General features: G+C 44.3%; 1 protein-coding gene across 2 annotated transcripts in view; it reads left to right on the forward strand.

The window, feature by feature from the left end:
- Positions 1-2,705: 2,705 nt before the first annotated feature.
- The window catches only part of NCEH1 (neutral cholesterol ester hydrolase 1), a 37,737-nt gene continuing 16,378 nt past the window's right edge, over positions 2,706-24,064 (forward strand). Inside the window, exon 1 of one of the 2 annotated variants that reach the window (XM_054982113.1) lies at positions 2,706-3,018. In XM_054982113.1, coding sequence (XP_054838088.1) covers positions 2,881-3,018 — 138 coding nt within the window. In that variant the 5' untranslated portion in view covers positions 2,706-2,880. Of the gene's footprint in view, positions 3,019-12,876; positions 12,912-24,064 lie in introns of those variants that run through there. The other variant, XM_054982114.1, reaches the window with a different exon arrangement.

The following is a 24,064-nucleotide window of genomic DNA, read 5'->3' on the forward strand; positions in this document are numbered from 1 at the left end:
TTTATCATACCAAAAAACCCCATGCCATCCAAGCAAATCATGCCGTTCCAGATCCAATAGTCTTCTGTTTTTCAACAAGATCCATTCTTTCATCCAAACAAAACAACTTGCCGCAAAATATGATTTCAAATCAGGCAAGCCCAATCCGCCTCTTTCATAAGCATCCTTCAGAACCTTAAATTTAACCCTTGGTTTTTTCCCTTGCCATATCAATCTAAATATATCTTTCTGCCATTGTCTAAATGGCACCTCCATTGTCAAAACTGAAATTGTCTGGAAGGGAAATAATGTTCTTGGTAAAAAAATCAGTTTAATCATGGCTATTCTTTCCAAAAGTGACAACTGGATTTGCTCCCATCCCATCTTGCTAAATCTGTTTTAATTTCTCTCTGAGTCTTAATATAATTATTTTGATACAACATACATTCATATCTGTCAAAATAATACCCAAATATTTTACTTTTTTCTCAATTTTATAACCTGTTTTGTTTTCTAATTTCAACTGATCTTGGATTATCATACTTTTGTTAACGTTTTAGTCTTCTGTTTGTTAACCTTAAAGCCTGCTACTGTACCAAATTCTTTCAGTTTGACCATCAACCTTCCAATTCCTTTAATAGGGTTCTACAAAATCAATACCAAGTCATCAGCAAAGGCTCTTAGTTTATAGGTCTCCTTTTTAACCTTTATTCCTTGAATTCCTTCATCTTGTCTTATCTGTTCAGGATTTCAAGAACAAGAATAAACAACCATAGTGACATTGGGCACTCTTGTCTTGTACCTCTTTGTAATTTTATAAAATTTCCTCCAAAATCCTTATCCCCCATGACTCTGTACATAAAATTCCAATTTAAATCGTTAAAAGCCTTCTCTGCATCTAAAAATAAATAAATACAGCTTGCTGGTTCGTTCGGCGCATGCATGGTATATCACTGTTTTTATATATCATTACCATGCATGCAAGAAAAAAGAAAAATGTTCACCACATACTACACGCCAAAAACAAAATGGCGAGGTGGACGAAGAAAAGTGAAATGGCACAGGCACTACAGACTGGTGAAAAAACAAAATCAAGCCATCGGGGGGGGGGTCAGAAAGGCCAGGAGTGGGGACCGAAAGAGATTGGGACAGCAGGGGTTTGCAGCTAAGCTGTGGGGAAATGAGAGGAAAAAACGGCAAATGAAGGGAAATGAAACCAGGAACACTAAGGCTGCCTGGAAGATGCCACTGTCTTGCCCTGTATTTATCTGCAGAGCACAACGCCCTGCAGGAGACATAATGGGCGAGGCGGTCCCGCGGGTATGCTGGTCCCAGACCATGAAGGGCTTTAAACACCTTGTTTTATACTATCCTCTCCTTGTACCTTCTCCACACCCTCACACCCTTTTTCTGTTGGCTCAACTCTAAACACGAATTTAGCTGCTTTGGATGGACATCCCAGGCATCCAACAGTCCTCTGACTCAAGAAAGCTTACGCTGGAATACATTTTGTTACTCCTTAAGGTGCTACTGGACTCTCCTGTCTGTAGCCAGTTCAGTATACGGGCATGTGGGCTTGCAGCTGTTAGAGCAATGATCCCAGCAGGAAACCCCTAACTAGTTAATTCAGTTTCAGGTGTGTAGCCCTGTTGGTCTGCAGTAGAAGAGCAAGATTCAGGTCCAGTAGTACCTTAAAGATCAACTAGATCTCTAGGGTATGTACTTTCAAGGGTCAAAAGTTCTCTTCTTCAGATACTTCTAAATGTATTTGAAGAAGGGAGCTTTGGCTCTGGAAATCTCATACCCTGGAAATCTAGTCGGTCTTTAAGGTGCTACTGGACCCAAATCTTGCTTTAGTTAATTCAGGAACCAATCCCATGATTTAATGTATTGTCGAAGGCTTTCACGGCCGGAGAACGATGGTTGTTGTGGGTTTTCCGGGCTGTATTGCCGTGGTCTTGGCATTGTAGTTCCTGACGTTTCGCCAGCGGCTGTGGCTGGCATCTTCAGAGGTGTAGCACCAAAAAGCTTTTTGGTGCTACACCTCTGAAGATGCCAGCCACAGCCGCTGGCGAAACGTCAGGAACTACAATGCCAAGACCACGGCAATACAGCCCGGAAAACCCACAACAACCATCAATCCCATGATTGCTTTTGGCAGAAACGGTTTTTCTAGATCTTTTCAGGTGGGCAACCATGTTAGTCTGCAGCCAGGTGAAATAGCACCTTAAAGATCAACTAAATTTCTAAGATATGAGCTTTGGAGAGTCAAAGCTCCCTTCCTTAGATACCAAGAGTGTAAATGAGACGCTCTGTCTTACAATATCCCTCCCACCCTCTGTCTGGATGATAAAGGCTCCGACCATTTTCCATCCTCCTGTCTGACAAAGGGGGTTTTGACTCTGGAAAGCTCACGCCTTGAAAATTGTTTAGTCTTGGGTGCTACTGGCCCCGAACTTTGCTCATCCACTTTTAAATGGATGTGAGTTACGGAACGCTGAGCCTCGAAAGCTCACACCCTGGAAATCTAGTCGGTCTTTAAGATGCTACTAGACCCTCGTCTTGCTCTAGTTAATTCAGGAGTAGGACCCAACCCCACGATTGCTCTTGGCAGAATCGGGTCTCTAGGCCAGGTGGCGCACCGCGCCTTCTGGCCCGCTAGGTGTCTCTGCGCCGCGGCTCTCCCCGAACGGCGGCCCGAAATGCAAGCCCGTTGCAAGGGCACACACGAGGCTGAAGGGGACGGAAGAGCCTGGACTTCCTCTTCGCTCTCCCCGCTGATTGGCTTGCGGAGGTTATGAAACCCTTGAATGGGGGCTGCGGGTAACCTTTGCCGCAAAAAGTCGCCCCTTTGAAAAGCAGCGCTGCCGGGCGAGAGGAGACGGCGACCGGCTGCGCATCATGAAGTCGGCCGTGGTGCTGCTGGCCGGGCTGTGCGCCTTCACCGCCTATTATGTGTACCTGCCTTTGCCGAGCACGGTGTCGGAGCCTTGGCGGCTGATGCTGCTGGACGCGTCTTTCCGGATAGCTCAGCAAACGGTAAGGACGCGCGGACGCCGCAGCGCGGAAGATGCAGCCCCCGGTGGCGCCCTCGCGGCTGCGTCCGCACCTGCCGGGCGGTGGTCGCGCCGAAGCCGTCGTGGGCGATTCGGTCTGCGCTGCAGCGCAGCAGCCACGGATGTGCGGACCAAGCCTGACCAAAGGGAGGCGAGCGCCCGGCGCGGCGTCCCTACGCCGCTCGCCTGCTGGTGCGCTGCCCTCGCCGTCGCCTGCTGCGCCCCTTTTCGATTTAGCGCTTCCCCGGCTGGCGGCAGGCGGGGGCTTCTTGCCTCCCAGCCGAGGGATCGCGGGTCTCACGCGCCCCTTGCAAACCGGCCCTTGCGGTTTCGCCTTGTGACTGCCGGGCTTTTCCTCGCGCGATCCCGGCACGGAAGCCACGCGGATTGTTCCGTCTTCCTCGGCGGCTTATCTCGGAACCCCGCCCCGATCTTCCTTTCTTTCTGCCGGGCAGGAGGCTTGGGGAAGCGAACGCCCGTTAGAGAGGCTGCCCTGTGGTGATGGCGACCCTTGGGCAAGCCTTCTGGGTGGAGAGGATTTGGGGGGATGTGGGAGGGGGTGGCCCGGAGAGCTCTGCCTGCATTTTTATGAGGCCGGTGCCGCCGGGCGTTGCTCTGGGCGCCCCGCCGCTGTGGGTCTGCATCACAAGCTCTCTTTCTGGAGCAAAAATGCACGTCAGCGGGCTTAGGCTGGAATCACATGTGCTTCGCAAAGCGCCGGAAGGTTGAGATGCGGTTTGTAAATCGGCCGAGGAGGCTAACTCGGGGACCTGCTGCAGGCACGTTCAAAACTGCCATTTTTCACGTATCAGGAACCTGATCCTGGAGGCACTGCTTTTCTGTTGCTTCTCCTGTGCATATCAATCACAGGGGCAAGGGTGGCAAACTGCTTTATAGGGCATGCGTGAATGTGGTGTTTCCCTTGTATTTCGGGGGACTTGCTTCAGACGCTCCATGACGAGTCATTTTCTCTGTCACGAGTGAATGGATGAACACAAATGAGACATTTCCCAGGCTGAAACGTAGTCAAGCAGTGAAAAGTTACCAGGAGCATCAGATTTATTTTGCAGCTTGGAAGTGGGTGGGAGAGAGTGATGTTCCAACTTGAAATGTCCAGCTGTGTTGATTATATACGCATCTACCTCTATTCCTTTTTTAAGTGGTTTTTAAACTGTTGCAGGAAGCCTAGAGGCTCCTTCATGTGAAGGTGAGTCCCGTCGGTCAAGCTTTCCTGAAGGTTATGTTCCTGTGGGTTATTGGTGAGGCCCAGCAGACAGCTTATTAGAATCATAGAATCAGAGGGTTAGAAGGGACCTCCAGGGTCATCTAGTCCAACCCCCTGCACAGTGGAGGAAATTCACAACTACCTCCCACCCACACCCCCAGTGACCCCTGCTCCATGCCCAGAGGATCAGTCCTCACAAGGGCTTCCGAAAACAATCAATAGAAAATTCAGTGCACACTCATAAATAGAATAACGAATAACAATTCATACAAATTCTTATAATATAGAATCACTCAATGAATAGGTAAATGAGTCATACATTCAAAATACAAAACCAATAGTGACTCTATACAAAAGCCAAACCAACAGTATGGGTATACAGATTCTCATAAGTGCAATTCATGGACCGTATAACTCTACAAGTATCCAACAGTGTGTATAAAGTCTTATTTAATTTCAGTCCTGAAAAGTCTGCTCATAAAGACAAAACACTGCGGTACGTGTAGGTGACGATCCAATGAAGTAGACAATTAATGGGAGACCCCGCTCAAGCCTCTGATGGAATGTCACAGATGGAAAACGTGGTTCAGTCCCATAATAGTGTAGTTTCTGTTGATTTCTATATCTTTAGGTGGAGGAGTACAGACGAAGCGGGACCCGAGGGGAGGGGCCCCTCTCCTCCTGTTCGCCCAACAAGCAGCCGACAAAGATAAATGAGCTTGTTTCACAGATGTTATCTTCCTCAGGGGCCACCTTGTGCCTACCCATACAATAAATTCAAGTTGTCTACAAGTAAAAATATATACATGAGTGGTGTTATTTCTCCTTAATGAGCGTTTCCTCCCTGAGCAAATGTTCCACATTCTTTGTATTCCTAAAGGGTAACTTTCACCCACTCATCCAAATAAATCAATTTCAGGTGCTCTCCGTTCTGTGCACGCCATGTCTCAGTTATTCAGATCAAACCACCACACCCATAGTTGTTAAATATATAAGGGGAATGGGCACATTTAAAGTGGCAAGTACCTTATAATTTAAAAAGCTACAGGTGAACCATCACAAGCTGACAAGAGTATAGACATTAACATTGGATCCTATGTGGATATTACCCCAAAGGCCCAGAAACACCATCAAAACACCATCAGGCTCCCTAGCCAAACTGGCCTGGGGGAAATTGCTTCCTGGCCCCAAGGTGGCGATTGGCATTACCCCGGGCATGTAAGAAGGGGCCACAAGAACTAAGCACCGATGTAACCCTTCCTGCCCTCCCTCTCATGATCTGTCCAAGATCGCAGAATCCGCATTGCTTTCAGATGCCCATCTAGCTTCTGCTTAAAAACCTCCAGAGAAGGAAAGCCCACCACCTCCCGAGGAAGCCTCTTCCACTGAGGGATCAGTAGAGAGCATAGTCTCTCAAATGCACCTCTATGAGGGTTCTTTAGTATATGAAAAGATGTAGAATGTCTTTCTCTTTTTTTTAACGAAAACCTCTGCAGTTGTTTGATCTTCCAAGCAGTTCTCATAGAACAGTACCTAACTTCCTTGAAAACTGATGCAAGCATAGAACTGGTGAAATATAGGTTAACTTAAGCAGGATTGCTAGCTGCTTGGAGAAGTAAACGTCCTGTCCCTTTAACGGAGGGCTAATGGGATATTATAGACCAGGTGATGTTCTTTACCTCCATGCCACGAAAAGCCTCAATTGCCCATTTCCACATATTAAGTCTCCATTAAAGGGTCAGGTGACCTGAGTTTTGAACAGCTTTCCAGCAAGGGTACAAGGAGGGTGTCCCAGGAGCTCCTAGATCACTGAAGCAGGAGTAAAGGTATTGCTATGGGTGAATGATATTTACTCACAAAGTCAGACCGTATTCCATCTAGGTCAGCATTCTTTCTCCAACAATCGGCCAGATATCCCGGGCATCTGGAGGTAAAGTGTGAAGGCGCTGGTGTTCCCCTGCTGCCTATCCACAATATCTGTTATTCAGAAGTATCCTACCTCTTGTGCCACTGGCTATTATAGCTAATACATGTTGGCAGCTCTGTTTGTTGGGGTGGGGGCTTGGCTCAGCGGTAGAGCATCTGCTCGGCATGCAGAAGGTCCCAGGTTCAATCCCAGGTGTCTCCTGCTAAAAGGATTAGGTGATGAGAAAGTCCTCTGCCTAAGACCCTTGGGAGGCGCTGCCAGTCTGACTAGACAGCACTGACCTGGATGGACCAATGGTCTGATTCAGTATAAGGCAACTTTCAATTGGGGTCTTTTCTGTTTCCTTATGGCTTGACCCAATGCCTATATAACCATAAACAGATCTCAGCTCTCATGGCCGACCCTCTTCCATTTTCTTATCTGCACTATAGGGATAATAGTGGCTTACCTTATGTTATTATAAACCTAGGAGTGCAATTCTAAGCAGAGTTGCACTATTCTGTGGCCATTGAAGTCAATGAGCTTAGAAGGGTGTAACTCTGTTTCACAACAACATTGTAAACTATTTTGAATGCTCTCAATGCTATACTTTAAATTACTGATACTGTGTGGAAGGCAATGAACCACCATAAAATCAGTTCAGAACTCGATTCATTTTGGTTTACATGTTCACTGTGCTGAAAATTGGAAGTGAGTTGAGCGGGCAGCAAGTATGCTCAGCGCTGCTTATTGGGTCAGGCCCAAGGGCCCGTTCTAGTTCAGCATTTTGTCTGAAACCACAGACTTCCAAGAATTACGCAAGCAGGGCATGATGGTAAAGGGCATCCTTTGTTAACTAGTAGATGTGGTTCAGTGGTAGATATCTGCTTGGCATGCAGAAAGTCCCTGCTTCAATCTGTGGCATGTCCAAACGAAAGGATCTGGTGAGAGGTAATGTGAAAGACTGGGCGAGCCAGTGCTAGTCAGGGGAGGTCAGACTGACCTTGATAGGGCAGTGGTTTGACTCCATATAAGGCATCTTTATGTGTTGACTTCTTGCCTTGAGTTATTCCTCTGTTCATTTGTGTAAAGTTTAAACTAAATGTTTTACAGAGGGAGAAACTCAGAATTTCTGATAACCCAAGACTCTCAATAGATTCAAACTAGCAAGGAGATGGGATTGGAATTCCCAAGAGTGTCTTGTCGGTAGAGTTGCACATTCTCCACCCAGACCATCGTCCCTGGAATATCTGCCGCTGAATCTTGGTGGTTATAAAAATGAGTCTGAAACGGAGTGCCTGCCTTCCCCCCCCCCCCAGCTTAATGGCGGAATGTCTTCTGATAGATGAGCTCTGAAACAAACTGTTTGTGCTAGAAGGTAGCAATCTGCTTTTGTTCAAGGATAAACTGCTGCAGCGGCATTCGGACACACAGAGAACATTTTGTTTCTGGCTCCAGTGAATTATGACTTGGGGCTGTCACTGTTTGACAATAGAGGGGGTAGATGGGAGGGGGGCGTGTGAGGCTGATCCTGCCATAAATGAGGTGCTGAGAGGCACTTGCTTGCTAGAAGCAGGGAGCTTTTGGGCTGCAGGATTCTTCAATAACAACACACAAACACCAGTTCTGGCTACCTGCAAAAGTAACCCAGGCCCAAACCCTACCGCCTCATGTTACACAAAGAGTAGCTCTGATTGGGAGAAGGAGACAGTCTGAGGGGAAGGAAGAAATCTATTGATCCCTGTAGTAGTCTACAGCTTGCAAGTGCTGTTCTCAACCTGCTTGGAAATACACGTGTAATATCTAATTTACAACACAGAAAATATTTCAAATTCTGAAGAGGCAGCAACATTTCACAAACCTGAATAAATATTTCTGTAGTATTTCCAGGCACTGCCTTTGTTTCTGCCATAATCGGGTACTAGCAGGGCTTTTTTTCAGCGGGAACGTGGTGGAACGGAGTTCCGGCACCTCTTGAAAATGGTCACATGGCTGGTGGCCCCGCCCCCTGATCTCCAGACAGAGGGGAGTTTAGCTTGCCCTCTGCACCAGCGGCGCAGAGGGCAATCTAAACTCCCCTCTGTCTGGCGATCAGGGGGTGAGGCCACCAGCCATGTGACCATTTTCACAAAGGGCCATTTAAACTTTAAAAAACTCCCCCCTTGTTCCAGCTGACCCAAAGTGAAGTCATTGTGAGGTCTTGAGTTCCACCACCTCTTTTCCCAGAGAAAAAGCCCTGGGTACTAGTATAGCAGGGCGGAAACCTCTCCATCTTACGTCTTTCCCCCCACACCCACAAACCTGCAATATTGGGATAATGCTAACTTGCCTTAGGGCTGAAATATATGTAGTGCTGCATGTGTGACTGGAACCGCGAAGCAGCCATGGAGAGGGATGCTTGATCTGAAAGGAAGCCAAGGAACAGGGTTTATCTCTTTCCCCCCTGCCTCATATCTCTGATTGAAAATCTCCTATCTGGGCTGCCTTAAACCCTGTGGCACTGTGTGTGGTCAGGGAGTTACTAGACCAATGTCAGTGCTTTCCAGTTTTGTACACTTGAATATCCTAAGCAGGAGCAAGAAGCCTCACTTCTGCTGCCTCTCATTCTTAGGCTAAAGGACCTGCTGGCTTAAAGGTAATGTCCCCCGAGCAGGACAGTAACCCACACAAATGGCTGTAAAGGGGTTGGATGACAAAGTGATGAAGAATCTCTCCAAGGATAAACAGAGAACTTGGATAGAGTGAAACCAGAAACCAAGTTTATTGAGAGGAATAATATATGTAGTTGTCCTGGAGAATCAGCCAACTTCAAGTATTCAGAGATAATATCTGATATTAAATGCCTCATGTTAAGATTGAAATATTCTGAGCACGTCCATATTCTATGCAAAGCCCTCCACACCAGCGGGAGGAAGAAGCCAAAGAGTCTCTGTACACGAGACATTTTACATTAGGACGCTCAAGTGAAAGGAGATTCAATGTTAACTAGGAAGGGTACTTTAAAAAGACAGTGTCAAAGGCTCTGTCAGTTTCACACCTCTACAGAACTGGCAAAGATCGCTTCTCAAAGGGTTTGTTAATTTCTTCTCCCTAAAGGCTCTGTCAGGCAAAGAGGAAATTAACAAACCCTCTGAGGAGGGACCTTGGTGGGCTCTGCAGAGAGGTGAAATTGGCAGAGCTCTTTTTAAACCACATTTCCTGGTTAATATTGTGTCACTCTACACTTGAGCGTTCTCATATAAGAGGTCTTGTGTAGAGAAACTCTAAAGAGGGAAGGTCCAAAACTATAAGATCTAAGGTGGTACTGAATGAGGCTGTTTCGTGACTCCTGGGATAGTTTGGGATACTGAATTGTTTTTATTAATTTTAGTAACCTATACAAACTGTGATAATGGTTTTAATTGTTTATTAGTTGATGTTTGGTGAATTGTGATGGCCTATGGCTATAGACAATAAACTCGATTGATTGATTGATTGATTGATTGATTGATTGATTGATTGATTGATTGATTGATTGATTGATTGATTGATTGATTGATTGAGGGAAGGTAAGATGGGCTACAGTTAACTTATTTATCCTGGTCTACCAAAGGTCTTCTATTCCAAGGGGGAGTGTAGTGGAGATATGTAATATTTAGGAATTGGCTACCTTCCTAGCTATGCAAAGCAGGGTTGCTTGGAACTGGTTGGTTCTGTTCTTAGGGTCGCCAACTGGCTTGGAGAAAAATGCTCTGTCCCCTTAATAGAGACTTAATGAGATACTATTTACCAGGAGATGTTATTTACTCCATGCAGTGAAAAGCATCAATCTCCATTTCTACACATTAAGCCTTCATTAAAGGGACAGGATATTTTCCTCCAGGCCAGTTGGCAACCCTGTCTGACAGCTGGGTATAGGATGAGACAGCTTCTGTCTGGTACTGCTTTTATTTAAGCGTTTATACCCTGCCATTCATCATAGTTCAAAATTCTTTTAAAATTTCCGAATTCTGCCCTCTCCATGCCTGCCCTTCATACCCCTCAAAAACCCTGGCAAATAACATTTGATTTATATACCGCCCTTCAGGACAACTTAACGCCCACTCAGAGCGGTTTACAAAGTGTGTTGTTGTTATCCCCATGACAAACACCCTCTGAGGTGGGCAGGGCTGAGAAAGCTCCTAGAAGCTGTGACTAACTCAAGGTCAAGTGGAGGAGTGGGGAATCAAACCCAGTTCGCCAGATTAGAGTCCCGGACTCTTAACCACTACACCAAATTGGCTCTCCAAATAAGCAAGCCTGCAAGACTTGCAGACCTCCTGAAGATCTCCAAGGAGATGGCTCCACTCACCTATTCGGGGAGCCCTTTCCACAGAGCGGGAGCAGTATGCAAAAGGCTGGACTCTGGTCGATGCCAGATGGGCCACCCTAAGTGATAGACAGCCAACAAAATGGCTGCCTGAGAATCATTTTCCTCAGGAGGTGTGATGTGATTATCCCCTCTGCTAGCTCTTGGTCTTTGGGATATTGACGTCCATAAACCCTGTTTCTTGGCCAAAAGCAGCCTGAATCAGTTGTGGTCGGGGAAATGGTGTGTGGTTGACAGAGAATAACACATTCCTTTCTGAGCACTGCAACCAGTATAACATTTTCCTGGTTGTTGAGGGAGAATAACACCTTTCTTTCAGAGCATTACAAACCTTTTTACACCCCCTCCCCTGGTTATTGAAGTGAAATAATACATGGGGGAGTTCTGAAAGACACTTTAGGGGGACATTTTCAGTGGGGAAGAGGAACAATCTCTTCCCCATGTGTGATCAAATGACACCTCATCCCATGTGTAGCTGTGTAAATAATTACAACTTGAGGACAAAGATGGTTAATTTGCCCTCAGCTAATGCTGGGTGGTTAATTAAAATAATCTTTTAGACAAGAAGAGAGGCTTACATGAGAACAATCATTCTTACGTTCTGTGCAGGAAATTACTTCTTCTTTTCTTTGCTACAAAGCAACAAAGATTGCAGAGATTGTGTATTTAGCTTTAAAATGAGGGAGAAAGGGGGAGGGAAGTCTGCTGAAATGATACTTACAGCACAGCTATCTGTGCAGAAAAATTACAACTGTGTTTGACTTGCAGTCTGCTAATGACCAACAGTTAACCTGAAACAGCTTTCACAGGTAATCAAGAGGTTGAGGATCAGGTTTTGCCAGTTAATCTCCAGCATACCTGTGTGAGGAGAATGCCAATACGTTTGTTAACAATGAGTAGCGGACCAGACAGTGAAACTTACCTGAAAGGAGTCACGCTGAAGCTATTACCTCAGAAAAGTAGTTTTCCACTGGTAGAAAGAGGGCAGTCTTATAGGATTTACATGAGGGAACTCTAATGGACTCAACTGAGCCAACGCTAAGGACAAAAGTATAAGACAATTGAAACAAAATGGCTTCATAAGAAGGCTTAGAGAGAATGAACCTCAAACGATGGAGATGGATTGGGGTAACAGAGAGCAATCCTTAGACAATCTACCCAGACTCCTACTCATTATCTATCCAGTGGGGATTACTCACAGGAATTATCAAATCCACAGTGGATCACTGTAACTGGGTTTATGGATCAAGATGAGTAGTCATTGGTTGTTGTGGATTTTCCGGGCTGTATAGCCGTGGTCTTGGCATTGTAGTTCCTGACGTTTCGCCAGCAGCTGTGGCTGGCATCTTCAGAGGTGTAGCACCAAAAGACAGAGATCTCTCAGTGTCACAGTGTGGCACTATTCATTCTTAGAGTATGAATAGAATGAATAGAGCATGGTTTCCAGTCCTGAAAAACACCAGGCTAACAAAACACTCTATACCTGACAATAGCCCTGCAGAGAAGATTAGCACATCAAGCACCAATCCATATGCAAAAGAACCTCCTCAGGATACAGTGAAGCCTCCCTCCATTAGCATTCCACACGCTGGGAAACTCTTACAGGTTGACTCAGCCCAACCCCACCCCTCCTGAGTGGATATAAATGACCTGCCAACATCTTTTCCACACTGTGACACTGAGAGATCTCTGTCTTTTGGTGCTACACCTCTGAAGATGCCAGCCACAGCTGCTGGCGAAACGGGCTGTATAGCCAAGACCACGGCTATACAGCCCGGAAAATCCGCAACAACCATCGTTCTCCGGCCATGAACGTCTTCGACAATATAATGAGTAGTCGTGTTTGTAACAGTAGACAAGAGGAAGAGTCCTGTAGAACCTATAAGACTAAAAAAAATTGTGATACGGTATGAGCTTTCATGAGGCACAGCTCACTTCTTCAGACACCTCGCTTGTGGGTTGCCTTCAGCTAGGTATAGGCCTGCTGTAGATGACCACGTGATCTATGGTCCTTGTTTCCCTCTCTGTGATGAACTATTCTCTCACTTAATGAAGAACAACTTGACTCTTACTGCATGACAGATTCTGGAAAGTATGCTTTGAGGGTTTCCTCCGGAGACGTTCCCTGTGTTTTGCATTGCATTATTTTTTAAAAATTGCAACATTATAGAGGGCAAAGGGTGGGCTGGTCCTGTTGAAATATTCTGTTCCATTTAAGTGCCCATCCCAGTCATAAGAAAAGAACCTCTCGCTGCTTGGCCAAATCAGGTTCCCTTTACTTATTTTTCAGTCTTCCCTGCTGTCAGATGACACTGTGTTGCAAGAAAGCAAGATAGACTGCCAGTGACACAAGAATAGGATCTGGAGGCGACATCTCATTGTTTAAAAACCTTGTTGGTAAAGTACAAAAACATTACACAAAAAACAGTTATAGAGATAAACAAGAGCAAGATCCAGATCCAATAGCACCTTTAAAGACCAAATACATTTCCAAGGTATGAGCTTTCAAGAGTCAAAGTTTCCTTTGTCAGCTCTGACTCTAGAAAGCTCATACCCTGGAAATCTGTTTGGTCTTTAAGGTGCTGTTGGACCTCAGTCTTGATCTTCGACTGCAGACCAACACAGCTACCAGCCTGAAACTAGTCACTTTTCTTCACTAGTACCTAAGGATCAAATTATAACCAATTTTCTCTATTCGTGCCTGAGGCCTCATTTGCTCCCCTTAAAGCTCAGTGTGCCCGAAGCCATTGTCTAGATCTATCTATACGAACGTCCTTTTCCAGATACATATTACTAGCAGCTTTTTTCCCTTTCTGGCAAATACATATATAGGGTTGATGTGTCCACATACTAAATTACACAAGAGTATTAATTGATACAACTTTCATTCAGTCTAGCAAGAAGGTTGACACACCTGCTGGATTCCATCCTGCCCACCCTAGATAGTTTATATACCCTTAAGAGTTACATAGAAGTCTGGATGTCCATAGTAGCAGGTATGAGAAGGGCAGATTGGCTACCACTGATGCTTGATGGTGCCAGGCAAGGGCTGCCAACTGCCTGGAGGAAAAAAGCCCTGTCAGTTTAATAGAAGTTTAATGGGATGTGGTTTAACTCTGCTATGAAAAGCTTCCAGCTGCCCGTTTGCATAAAGAAAATCCAATGTAGAAAAGGAGACTAAGTTATCATTCGTGACATAGAACATCCTGCTTCAAAGGCAGAGTTGTGTGTATAATTTACCCAAACTTACGTAAGCACTAAACTGTCTCCTAAATGAATGATGGATGCATTTGCATCTGTTCATTATGTTAAGCTGTCTAGAATTGTTTATTTAAAATACTCTCCATATATATAAGTATATACATATATGTATATCTATTCTGTGTGTGTGTGATCTAAAATTAGGTATCAAGGTATATGGGATTGATGTTGCTTCCAGGAGACCCTTTTAGCTACAGATACCAGGGGCTGAACTGGTGCAAGACACGTTTTGCTATCACCGAGAGTGCACATTGCATGGCAGCCCCAGAAGCTCTTATTTTTCTCCCCTCCCCAGCACTTTTTCAGGTGCCAAAGCAGCAATGGGGGGCTGTTCTGGCACCTGAAAAGGCCCAGGGGAGAAAAGCTTCTGGGGCCACTGCATGTGCTCCCTGGACCAAGGCCGTGCAACAGCTTTAAAAGAACTACAAATGCTTCTAAAATGGGAGTCAGCAGCCATGGGATGGAGCTGTAGCCAATGTCATTTGTAGTTTGACGCTGAGCCTTGGTCTCTGCCTCAGCTTTAAAGTGTCCTTGAGCGTCTGAAAAAAAAGTCCTGCTCCTTTAAATAGAGGTATAATACATGGAAATGGGCTTTTTAAGCATTTAGTGCCACAGGGTAAATAACATCACTTGGTAAATGACATTCCCTTAAGTGTTAAATCAGTGCTTATTTTTTGTGGCCCGTTCTTACACGCCCAGGGTAATGCTGATCGCTGCTTTGGGGTCAGGAAGCAATTTTCTCCTGGTCAGTTTGGCCAAGGATTCTGAAGATTTTTTTGCCATCTTCTGGACATGGAGCAGGGGTCACTGGGGGTGTGCGAGGGGAGGTAGTTGTGAATTTCCTGTATTGTGCAGGGGGCGGACTAGATGACCCTGGAGAGTCCTTCCCACGCTATGATTTTATTATTCTAATCCTCTATTAAAAGGACTAGACATTTTTCTGCAGGCAGTTGGTAACCATATCCATGAGTTCATCATAAAACCCACAAGGAGTTCTTTGACATTTGTATTTGTGTTCGCTGTAATTTACAGTAGCATAGGAATTGGTTACTTTAGAACAGTTATCTAATTACAGTTGTTATCAAGTATTTCTGCTTGCTACAGTTTCGCTAAACAAATGCTTTAAGTCAGAAGTCACCAACTTTTTCTTTCATGAGTGATACTTCTGAGTAATGAAAATTATCCTGAACAGGGCTTTTTTTCTGGGAAAAGAGGTGGTGGAATTCAGTGGGTTGCCCTTGGAGAAAATGGTCACATGGCTGGTGGCCCCGCCCCCTGATCTCCAGACAGAGGGGAGTTTAGATTGCGCGCCGTGCTGCGGAGAGCAATCGAAACTCCCCTCTGTCTGAAGACCATGTGACCATGTCACAGCCATGTGACCATTTTCAAGATGTTCCGGAACTCCGTTCTACCGCGTTCCAAGCCCTGATCCTGAGCTAATTCTACCCCCTCTCCCAGGAATGTTGCCAAGTTTCACTGTTTCCTAGAAATTAGGAAGAATACCAGGAATGAAAATACCAGTTAAGCAGCACAGAGACAAATCCTATGAAATAAAAGTTTTTGATGTATTCCTTAAACTTAGAGCAGAGCTTTCCACAAGTCTGCTAGCGAACGCATTCACTATGCACACCTTGTTCCCTCTTCCATTTCTCTATCCTTCTTATACAGAGAATGACATAAATGACATAAATAAATCCTGGTTAGAAACTAACTTGAGTTTCTTGTGCTGTATAAATGCTGTGGTGTGGATTTACTGGAATTAGTTTGTACTCACAAACTTCCAAGAACAGAAAATTGCGCCCAAGGTACAAGTGCATAGGTTATTTTGTCCTAAGCAAATAGGGTTGCCAATATATTATGTTGGGAAGATAGATGTTGGCGTGGCTCCAGTGCAGGAAATTCGCCCATGGAACCATTGTGCTAGATTTTTTCTGTGGTTTCTTTTCAGTTGAAAAATTCATGCCATTTTTGCTTCCGTTTGAAACAGGTGCTGCAGTGTTGCTTAGGTGAAAGTTCTCTTGCGTTTTAGTGTCTAAAATGTTAATTTAAGATCTTTGACAGCTACTGTACAAGTAGTTCCCCTTTCTGTTTTGGAAATCTTGCAAATAATTGATATGGTTCGGACTCTGTATGCCCAACCCTTCTGCCCATGGACACTACCAGCTGGTTTTATGTTTCCTTTAAATAAGGCTATTGAACTTTCACCTATTTCTGAATATATTTTGAGCTCACTACTGTTTTTCCCTCAATGTATTCTCCCTTCGGGGTTGAGCTGCAGACAAAAACCTCCCAGTTTCGCCTAAATATTCTAATTTTACAAAATTGTACAAAATCCTCTTAATTTTTACTCCCCTAAGCCTTTTATTTCACATATTAGACCTTTCACATAATAACCGGTAGGTTTGTTTAAACAATTTAGTAAAGTCTCTGGTGGTTGGAAACCATTTCATGGTGATATATTGTCGAAGGCTTTCACGGCCGGAGAACAATGGTTGTTGTGGATTTTCTGGGCTGTATTACCGTAGTCTTGGCATTGTAGTTCCTGACGTTTCGCCAGCAGCTGTGACTGGCATCTTCAGAGGTGTAGCACCGAAAGAGATCTCTCAGTGTCAAAGATCTCTGTCTTTCGGTACTACACCTCTGAAGATGCCAGTCACGGCTACTGGCGAAACATCAGGAACTACAATGCCAAGACCACAGCGATACAGCCCGGAAAATCCACAACAACCATCATTTCATGGTGTTTGGAAGATTTTAAATTTCCAAATTATAAGAAATGTATCACATTTTTATCCTACCTTTCCTAGAAGAAGCTTGGGGGCACACTTTACTTCTCTTTTCCTCCATTTTTTATTGCACGTGATTCTCCCTGTCTCCATTTAATCCTCTTTATAACCCAGTAAGGTAGGTTAAGCTAAGAGCATAACTGGTCCAAATTCACCCAGTGCACTTCATGACTGAGGGCCAAACTACAAGTGACGAATGACACAGGTTGGACTTTTGCCAGCTTCCCTCAAGTTTGATGGGAAATGTAGGCAGCTTGGCGGAATGTTGGACAAGTGACAGTTGAAAAGTCCATTGGACAGCAGCCCGAGAGCCAAGCTGCAAGACCAGGATGCCTACATTTCCCATCAAAACTTGAGGGAAGCTGACAAGTGTCCAACCTGTGTCATTCATCACTTGTAGCTTGGCCCTGAGTGGAGATTTGAACCCAGTGTTCCCCAGACCTAATCCTGGATTCCAACCACTATGCCATACTGGAAGAGTTTAACAATCCTGAATTTTCATGGGTTTCTAACCATTGTACTTTCTGTGAAGTGTGTGTGTGCAAGACCCATTGAGGAGCCAGCATGCACAGTGGTTAGGGTATCTGACTCTTATCTAGGAGACTGTGTTTCAAGTCCCCACTCAGCCATGACAGGTTGCACCGTGACTCTGGACCAGGCTCTTTGTTACCAAAATCTACCTCACAGGGTTGTTGTGAGGAGAACCTGGAGGAGGGAAGAATGTTGTAAGCTGCTTTGGGCCTCTACTGGGGAGGAAAGTGAGGTATAAATAAACAATACATGGGAGCAAAGGGAAGCTTGGTTCTAATTGTTGTAAGGAGTCTTGAAGAGGGAAACTTCACAGTGGATTGGACCCACTGAAATTTCCCCACCTGCTGACCTTGAAACTCTTCCAGTCAACCCCTTGCTGCTTGAGAGCCTGCAGAGAAGGGATTTTGTTCTGAGCAAACATGGGCTCAGACAGTTAGCCGGTGAACTGCCCCAGTTTTCTAGCAACTAGAAGATCTTGCAAAAACCTCTTGGTTTTTCTGAAGACATTTCCAGGCACTTGTCTGAGAGTGTGCTTAATCTCGACAATGTAGGAGATATGGGCCGTCGTCACACGGGCTTTTATTTAGTGCTAAAATGGCGCTATTTCCCGGCAAACACCCACCTTATTCCAACACTGTAGCGATTTTCTCTCTTCTGCTTTGTGCTTGATAGTCGCGCTATTTTGTGCCTCAGTGTGAATGCCTCACATCGATGTATTTCGCCTCGCAACGTCCTATGCCCTCCCTTCAATCTCAGAATCCGTTTCTTCCTGAGACTCCCCTTTTTAAAATTTTATTATGTCCTTATAACGCCATAACGCAATGCAAACTTTCTGCTGAAGTTAAAATGACTCAATCGCCATGGCAGAGTCTTCAGCGATGGGGATCACGTCAGACAGGGAGTTTTCTGCGGGCAAAGGGCTATTTATATAATTTCAAAGTTGGAAAAACAAAAGGGTCGTAATGTTTTGCTCTAACGGAATGTTTATATGCTGTTATTCCGTTATAGCGGAATTAAACACCAGAATAATAAAAAAAGGGGGGAGGAGCTGCTTCTGCACGGTTAGAGAGAACAGAACAGAGTGCTTCGGTGTGGACAGCTGGTGGCGCGAAGAGCCGTTAGGTGACCCAAAGAAACGTTACTGTGCCGATAACAGGTAGGACGCTATATGCTGTAAATTTAACGGAAGAGATGCCCATGTGACGACGGCCATGGTTAAAACCTTGAGACATTATGTTTTTCAGGACAGGTATATAAACTTGTGGGGTGCCTTTATCTGCTTTTTAATTTTGACTCACCTTTCTGCATTCTTTTGAATGTTTGTTACCTACAGCAAATACGTGTTAAGACTTGGCAGGTCAAATACAGGTGCCCACAAACTTTAGGTGTGCTCACCAGCAAGATTTTACTCTCTTGAGGGGGAGAGGCAGATTTCTGGCTGTGGCCTTGATGTGTGGAAGAGGGACGCCCAAATGTTTAAGGAATTGGAGCACCTTTCTTATGAGAGAAGGCTTATGAGTCTGAGGCTTTTCAGCCTAAGGAAAAAAAGATAAAAAGGAGAAGGACATGATAGACATAAAAGTTATACATGAAGTGAAGAAAGTGGGTGGGGAAAAACCTTTTCTTACTTTCCCGTAATACTAGAAAGGATGCCTAGCGAAGTTGATGTGTTACCCAAATAGGATGTATACGTGAAGGCTCCGTACCAAGCAAAGGTGTCCCCTTGCTGACATGGAACAAACACGGGTGTAGATAGGCAGTCTCCTAATTAGTTGGGGGAATTAGCTTAAAGGAGACAAATGAGATGGGGTAACTGGGATTCTCCACCTATGTTTATGGGGATTATTCCCCTTAAGAGAACTCTCAAAATAAATCCACACAACATCGTTTGTTGCAAGAAGGCAATCTGGGTTGGCAAAACCCAATCACAAATCATTATTATAGCACAAAGAGAGTGCTGTATTCAACCTAAGCCATGACTTAGCTGCAGTTGGCCCAGGTGCCTGCAGTCTGATGTCTAACTGGTGTGAACTGAAGACTTGTGCACTGTGCTAGGAGCTTATATGCCAGCTTAACTGTTGGGGGATGGGGCTGTAGCACAGTGGCAGAGCACCTGCTTGGCATGCAGAAGGTCCCAGGTTTAATCCCCTGCATAGCTGTTTAAAAGGAGCAGGTAGCATGTGACATGATAGACCTCTGCCTGAGACCCCGAAGAGCCACTGTCTGTCTGAATAGACAAGGCTGACCTTCATGGGCTGATTCAGTATAAGGCAGCTTCATATACTTATATAGTAAAGAGTCCAGTAGCACCTTTAAGACTAATGACCTTATTGTAGCATAAGCTTTCAAGAACCACAGCTTTCTTTGTCAGATGCATCTGATGAAGAGAGCTGTGGTTCTTGAAAGCTGATGCTACAATAAAGTTGGTTAGTCTTAAAGGTGCTACTGGACTCTACTATTTTGCAACTACAGACTAACTCCTCGGGATATATGCTCATATGTAACTGTTACATGTGGTTGGTTTAGTGTCTGTGTTATTCGAGCATCATCACAAATTGGCTACAATAGAGAAATGAGCCTTGCATGTCTACTCAGAAGTAGATCCCACAAATTCAAGAAGAGATGCAACAGATATTAAAGTTTCGCTTTGTGCTGAATCCTAAAATTGTTTTTAAATATCTTACCTAGTAATATTACAAAAGCACATAGCGAACTTTTTAAATATACGGTGACAGTGGTGAGGGTAATACTTGCAACAACATGGAAGGCAGATTCTTGTCCGTATGTGTCTGAGCGGATGAACGAATTGTGTGAATATGCGTCTATGGTGTATTATAGGAAGTTAATTTAGCCAATCTTAGAATTTCAGGAAAAATGGAAAGTCCTTTTTGGCTATGTAGCTGGTAATTAAGAAAAACTAAGAATAGTTTTTATGGAAGCAGACTCGTTAGGAAATTAATATTTTAAAATGTTGAATATAAAATGCTGAATATAAAGTAAGTAAGGAGATGGAGAGGAGCAATATTTTCTAGTTTCAATGTGCAGTTATAAATTCTGTTAGTCTTTTTTATGCACTGTTACTGTCTTTGTCTTTAACAATAAAAAGAACAAAAAAAGAAGTAGGCCCCGCTGTGTTCACTGAGACAAGTATAACTGCGCATAGGATTTCTGCTTCATTACATGCCGCGTCCCTTTTCACCCGTCCCTTTTGCGTGGGTTCTGCCACGGTTTGTCCTGTCATCAGGCATCTCCTGGTGCGAAGCCAAATTGGTTTTATGGATCTAACTGGAACATTCCAACAGCTTTTACCCTAGTTTTTTTGGTAGTGACCTTGAATCCGGATAAAAGTTGACAGAATGCTCCAGTAAGAGTCCATGAGTTCACCTTTGATTATTTTGGCAGTGGATATACACAATTATAATTGAATTTAGACTCCTGGTTGTGCCTTGGTTCACTTCCTTTTTTCCCCTTGATGTGTTTCTAGTGAGGAAGTGTATACCCTCCCCCCCCTTTTTTTCTTCAAGAATGCTCCAGTAGCCTAGATTCAAAGAGCTCCTGGTATTTGTGTGAATTGTCCTAGACTGGAAGAATTTTGTTCACTGGATTTATTCCCATTATGCATGACTTAAAAAAAAAACTTCAGGCAGACTTGTAGATTTAATGCAACTAGGATTGAGTTGTCACGAGCACTAAAAGGCTGTTATTTAAAAAAAATGTGTTTTTGTTTTTGTCATAGTGCCTACTATCCATTACCAAATCTCTGTTAAAGGTTCTCTTCTCTGTCCTATTCTCCCCTCCCTTATGCATTTCTACTCCCTCCCCCTCCTCTTCAGACACTTTCCATGAGTTCAAAAGGTGCATTTCCCTGCATGCACCTGCATGCATTACTGTGGGCATTCTTTTCCTTTGAACTGCTGAATGTCAAGAAATCAGCTAAAGTTGTAAGCAGTGGCACTGATCTACAGACAGTTTGCAAAAAAAAAAAGCTGAAGGGGTAGGATGGAAATGCTTTAAAATAAAACAACCCTTGCATGATGCCTCTTTTGTTAGGACCAACCAAAGTATTATAGGAAGTATGCATCACAAAACAATGAGCAGCTTTTCAAAGTCTTTAGAACTCCTTATGCGGTTGCCAGCTCCAGGTTGGGAATACTTGGAGATTTGGGAGGCAGAGCCTAGAAAGGGTGGGGTTTGGGGAAGGGAGGGACCTCAGCAGGATATATAATGTCATAGAGTCCACTCTCTAAAGCAGCCATTTTCTCCAGGGGAACTGATCTCTGTCACCTGGAGATCAGTTGAAATTCCTGGAGATCTCCAGACCCCACCTGCAGCCTGGAAACCTTTCCTCGGGAGGAATCTTAAGCAGGCCTACTCAGAATTAAGCCCCATCTTATTGAGTTGGACTTACTTCCAGGGAAGTATCTTGAGGATTGCAGCCCTTTGTCAAGCTGAAAACCATGCCATGCCTTTTAAGATGGCACAGTGTACAACACAGTGTTCTTAATAAAGACTTTTCCATCTCTTTTATTTGGGGATTTCAGTGTGGACCATCTGTGGCTATCTTCTTATTTCATCCGGCTGAATATTCAGTGCAAAAAGGAAAAGGATTTTAGTCACCAGAACAGTTACAGTGGCTGGCAGAAAAAGTGACATCTGAAAAATCAGTTCATATCACGCCTTTTATTAGGACTAACCAAATGGCACTTAACAGTGTGTGCAAGGTTTCGAGTTCTCCAGAACTCTTCTTCAGGATGGATGTTACCAAAAAAATTAGGGAATGAAAAATGCTTCGAGAAATGGTGTTAAGGTCCTGGTCCAGTCTGTGTTAGATGCAGACCTCTTTCAAATATTCCTGGTATCCAGTTACACCCCACTTCTTTGAGCAAGAGGCATTAAAATAGTTACAATCCTTAGAAAAACACAAATTCCAACAAATGGCTCTCAAGTGACAATCTCTCAGGAATTCCAGACAGGAAAGTTAATTAGCCCATTATTGAAGGTGCTTTGCTGATCTGCATGCAAGTGATGGGCTGCTTCCACACACGTTGGATAATCCACTTTCAATACACTTTAGTGAAGATTTGAAACTGATTTTCCATGTGTGGAACAAAAAATCCACTTCTAAAGGATTACGAAAGTGCATTGAAAGTTCATTATTCGTGTGTGGAAATGGCCGTGATATAAATAGAAATGTCCTACCAAAGTTTAAGTTCATGCTTTCTGTGACTGTTTAGTACGGAATGTGATTTTTTTTTTTAAGATTTAAGATTCTTGTTAAAATGTCAGAAACTTCTGCGAGCAGACGTATCATACGTTCTCCCTTTTATATACTAGATTTCTGTTAACCGGAAATTGGGCTTCTTGGGTGGAGGAAATGTGACACTGCTTATGGTTGCCAGCCAGTTGGAGAAAAAAAAATGCCTTGCCTCTTGATTAGAGGTTGAATGGAATGTTATTTACCTCCATGCAGTGAAAAGTTTCTGCTGCCCATTGCCACACATTAAGCCCTCTGTCAAAGGGACAGGTCATTTTTCTCTTGGCAACTCTATTGGCATAGATAAGCAATCGTGCAACCCCATCTGCAGTCCAAAGTATAGGGCTCAGGTGCTGTATTGCCGCTTAATCTCATGTTTCAAAAAATAGGCCTGAGGTTTGATGTGTGTGTGTAAAGTGCTGTCAATTTGTAACTGCCTTACAGCAACCCCCACAGAGTTTTAAGGTGAAAGGCATTATCAGAGATGGTTGGCATTGCCCTGCCTCCAGTGACCCTGGACTTCCTTGGTGGTCTCCCGAAGGACTAACCAGGGCTGACCCAACTTAGCTTCTACGATCTGGCAGAGACTGAGCTAGCTTGGGCCAACCCTGTCAGGGTGAGTTGGTCTTACTGAAAGCCAGGGCTTTTTTTCAGCTGGAACGCGGTGGAACGGAGTTCCAGAACCTCTTGAAAATGGTCACACGGCTGGTGGCCACACCCCCTGATCTCCAGACAGAGGGGAGTTTTGATTGTCCTCTGTCTGGAGATCAGGGGGCGGGGCCACCAGCCATGTGACCATTTTCTCCAAGGGCAACCCACTGAGTTCCGCCACCTCTTTTCCAGAAAAAAAGCCCTGCTGAAAGCTGTTGGCTGCCTCTGTCATTTAACCAGTAACTTTTCTCACTCTCTAATAGAGGTTAGTGTGTGTACTGAATTTGTATTATGCTATAACACATATAGTCTTGCCTGTTCCTTTTTGCTGCTAGTGTGATCTTACCCTGAAGTGATATTTAAAAGGGATATATGTTTAGTTCTGCTTTCTATCTGTCATTTGTAAGTTGTTTTCAATATTACTTATAGGCAAATGAACACACATTGAATAATGCACTCTCAATGTACATGATCAGTTGTTTGCAACTGGATTTTCCTGCACAGCAAAACTTAGTTGCAGATGTTTTCCAAATTGCATTATCCAACATGTGTGAAAGCAGCCGATATTGGTGCCCATTGCTGGCAAACTGTAGCTTAGCAAGATGTTTGAATCCAATGAAATAATCACACTTAACAATTAGACGTGAGATTATACACTCCTTTCCAAAAATGAATACTACCCCTCTGTCCTGTCCGCACCTTTAGCCATAGTTATTTCTTTAACATCTATCCTACATAAAGTTGCAAGTTGGTTAAGAGTCCTGTGAAGCAGGAATCCTGGTTTAACTATAGCACATGGTGTTGCCTAAGATCAGCCGGGGAAAAGTCATGCCAGAGAGGGGAAAGAACATACCATCCCATCACCCACTTCCGATCTCTCGGGAGACCCTGTGTTGTGTCTGAACTAGCTGCTGCAGAATTGCCAAAATGTATTCAGAAAGTGCAATATGTCCTTTCTAAAAGAGCCTAACAACGTTTTGGAGTCCAGTTTCTTGGACCCAGTTGCATGCTCTATCTATTCCCATCACCCTGAGCTTCTCTGAAGACGGGCAGTTGTGTCTGTGATC

This window comes from Eublepharis macularius, chromosome 6 (genome assembly GCF_028583425.1).
Source record: "Eublepharis macularius isolate TG4126 chromosome 6, MPM_Emac_v1.0, whole genome shotgun sequence".
Lineage (NCBI taxonomy): Eukaryota > Metazoa > Chordata > Lepidosauria > Squamata > Eublepharidae > Eublepharis > Eublepharis macularius.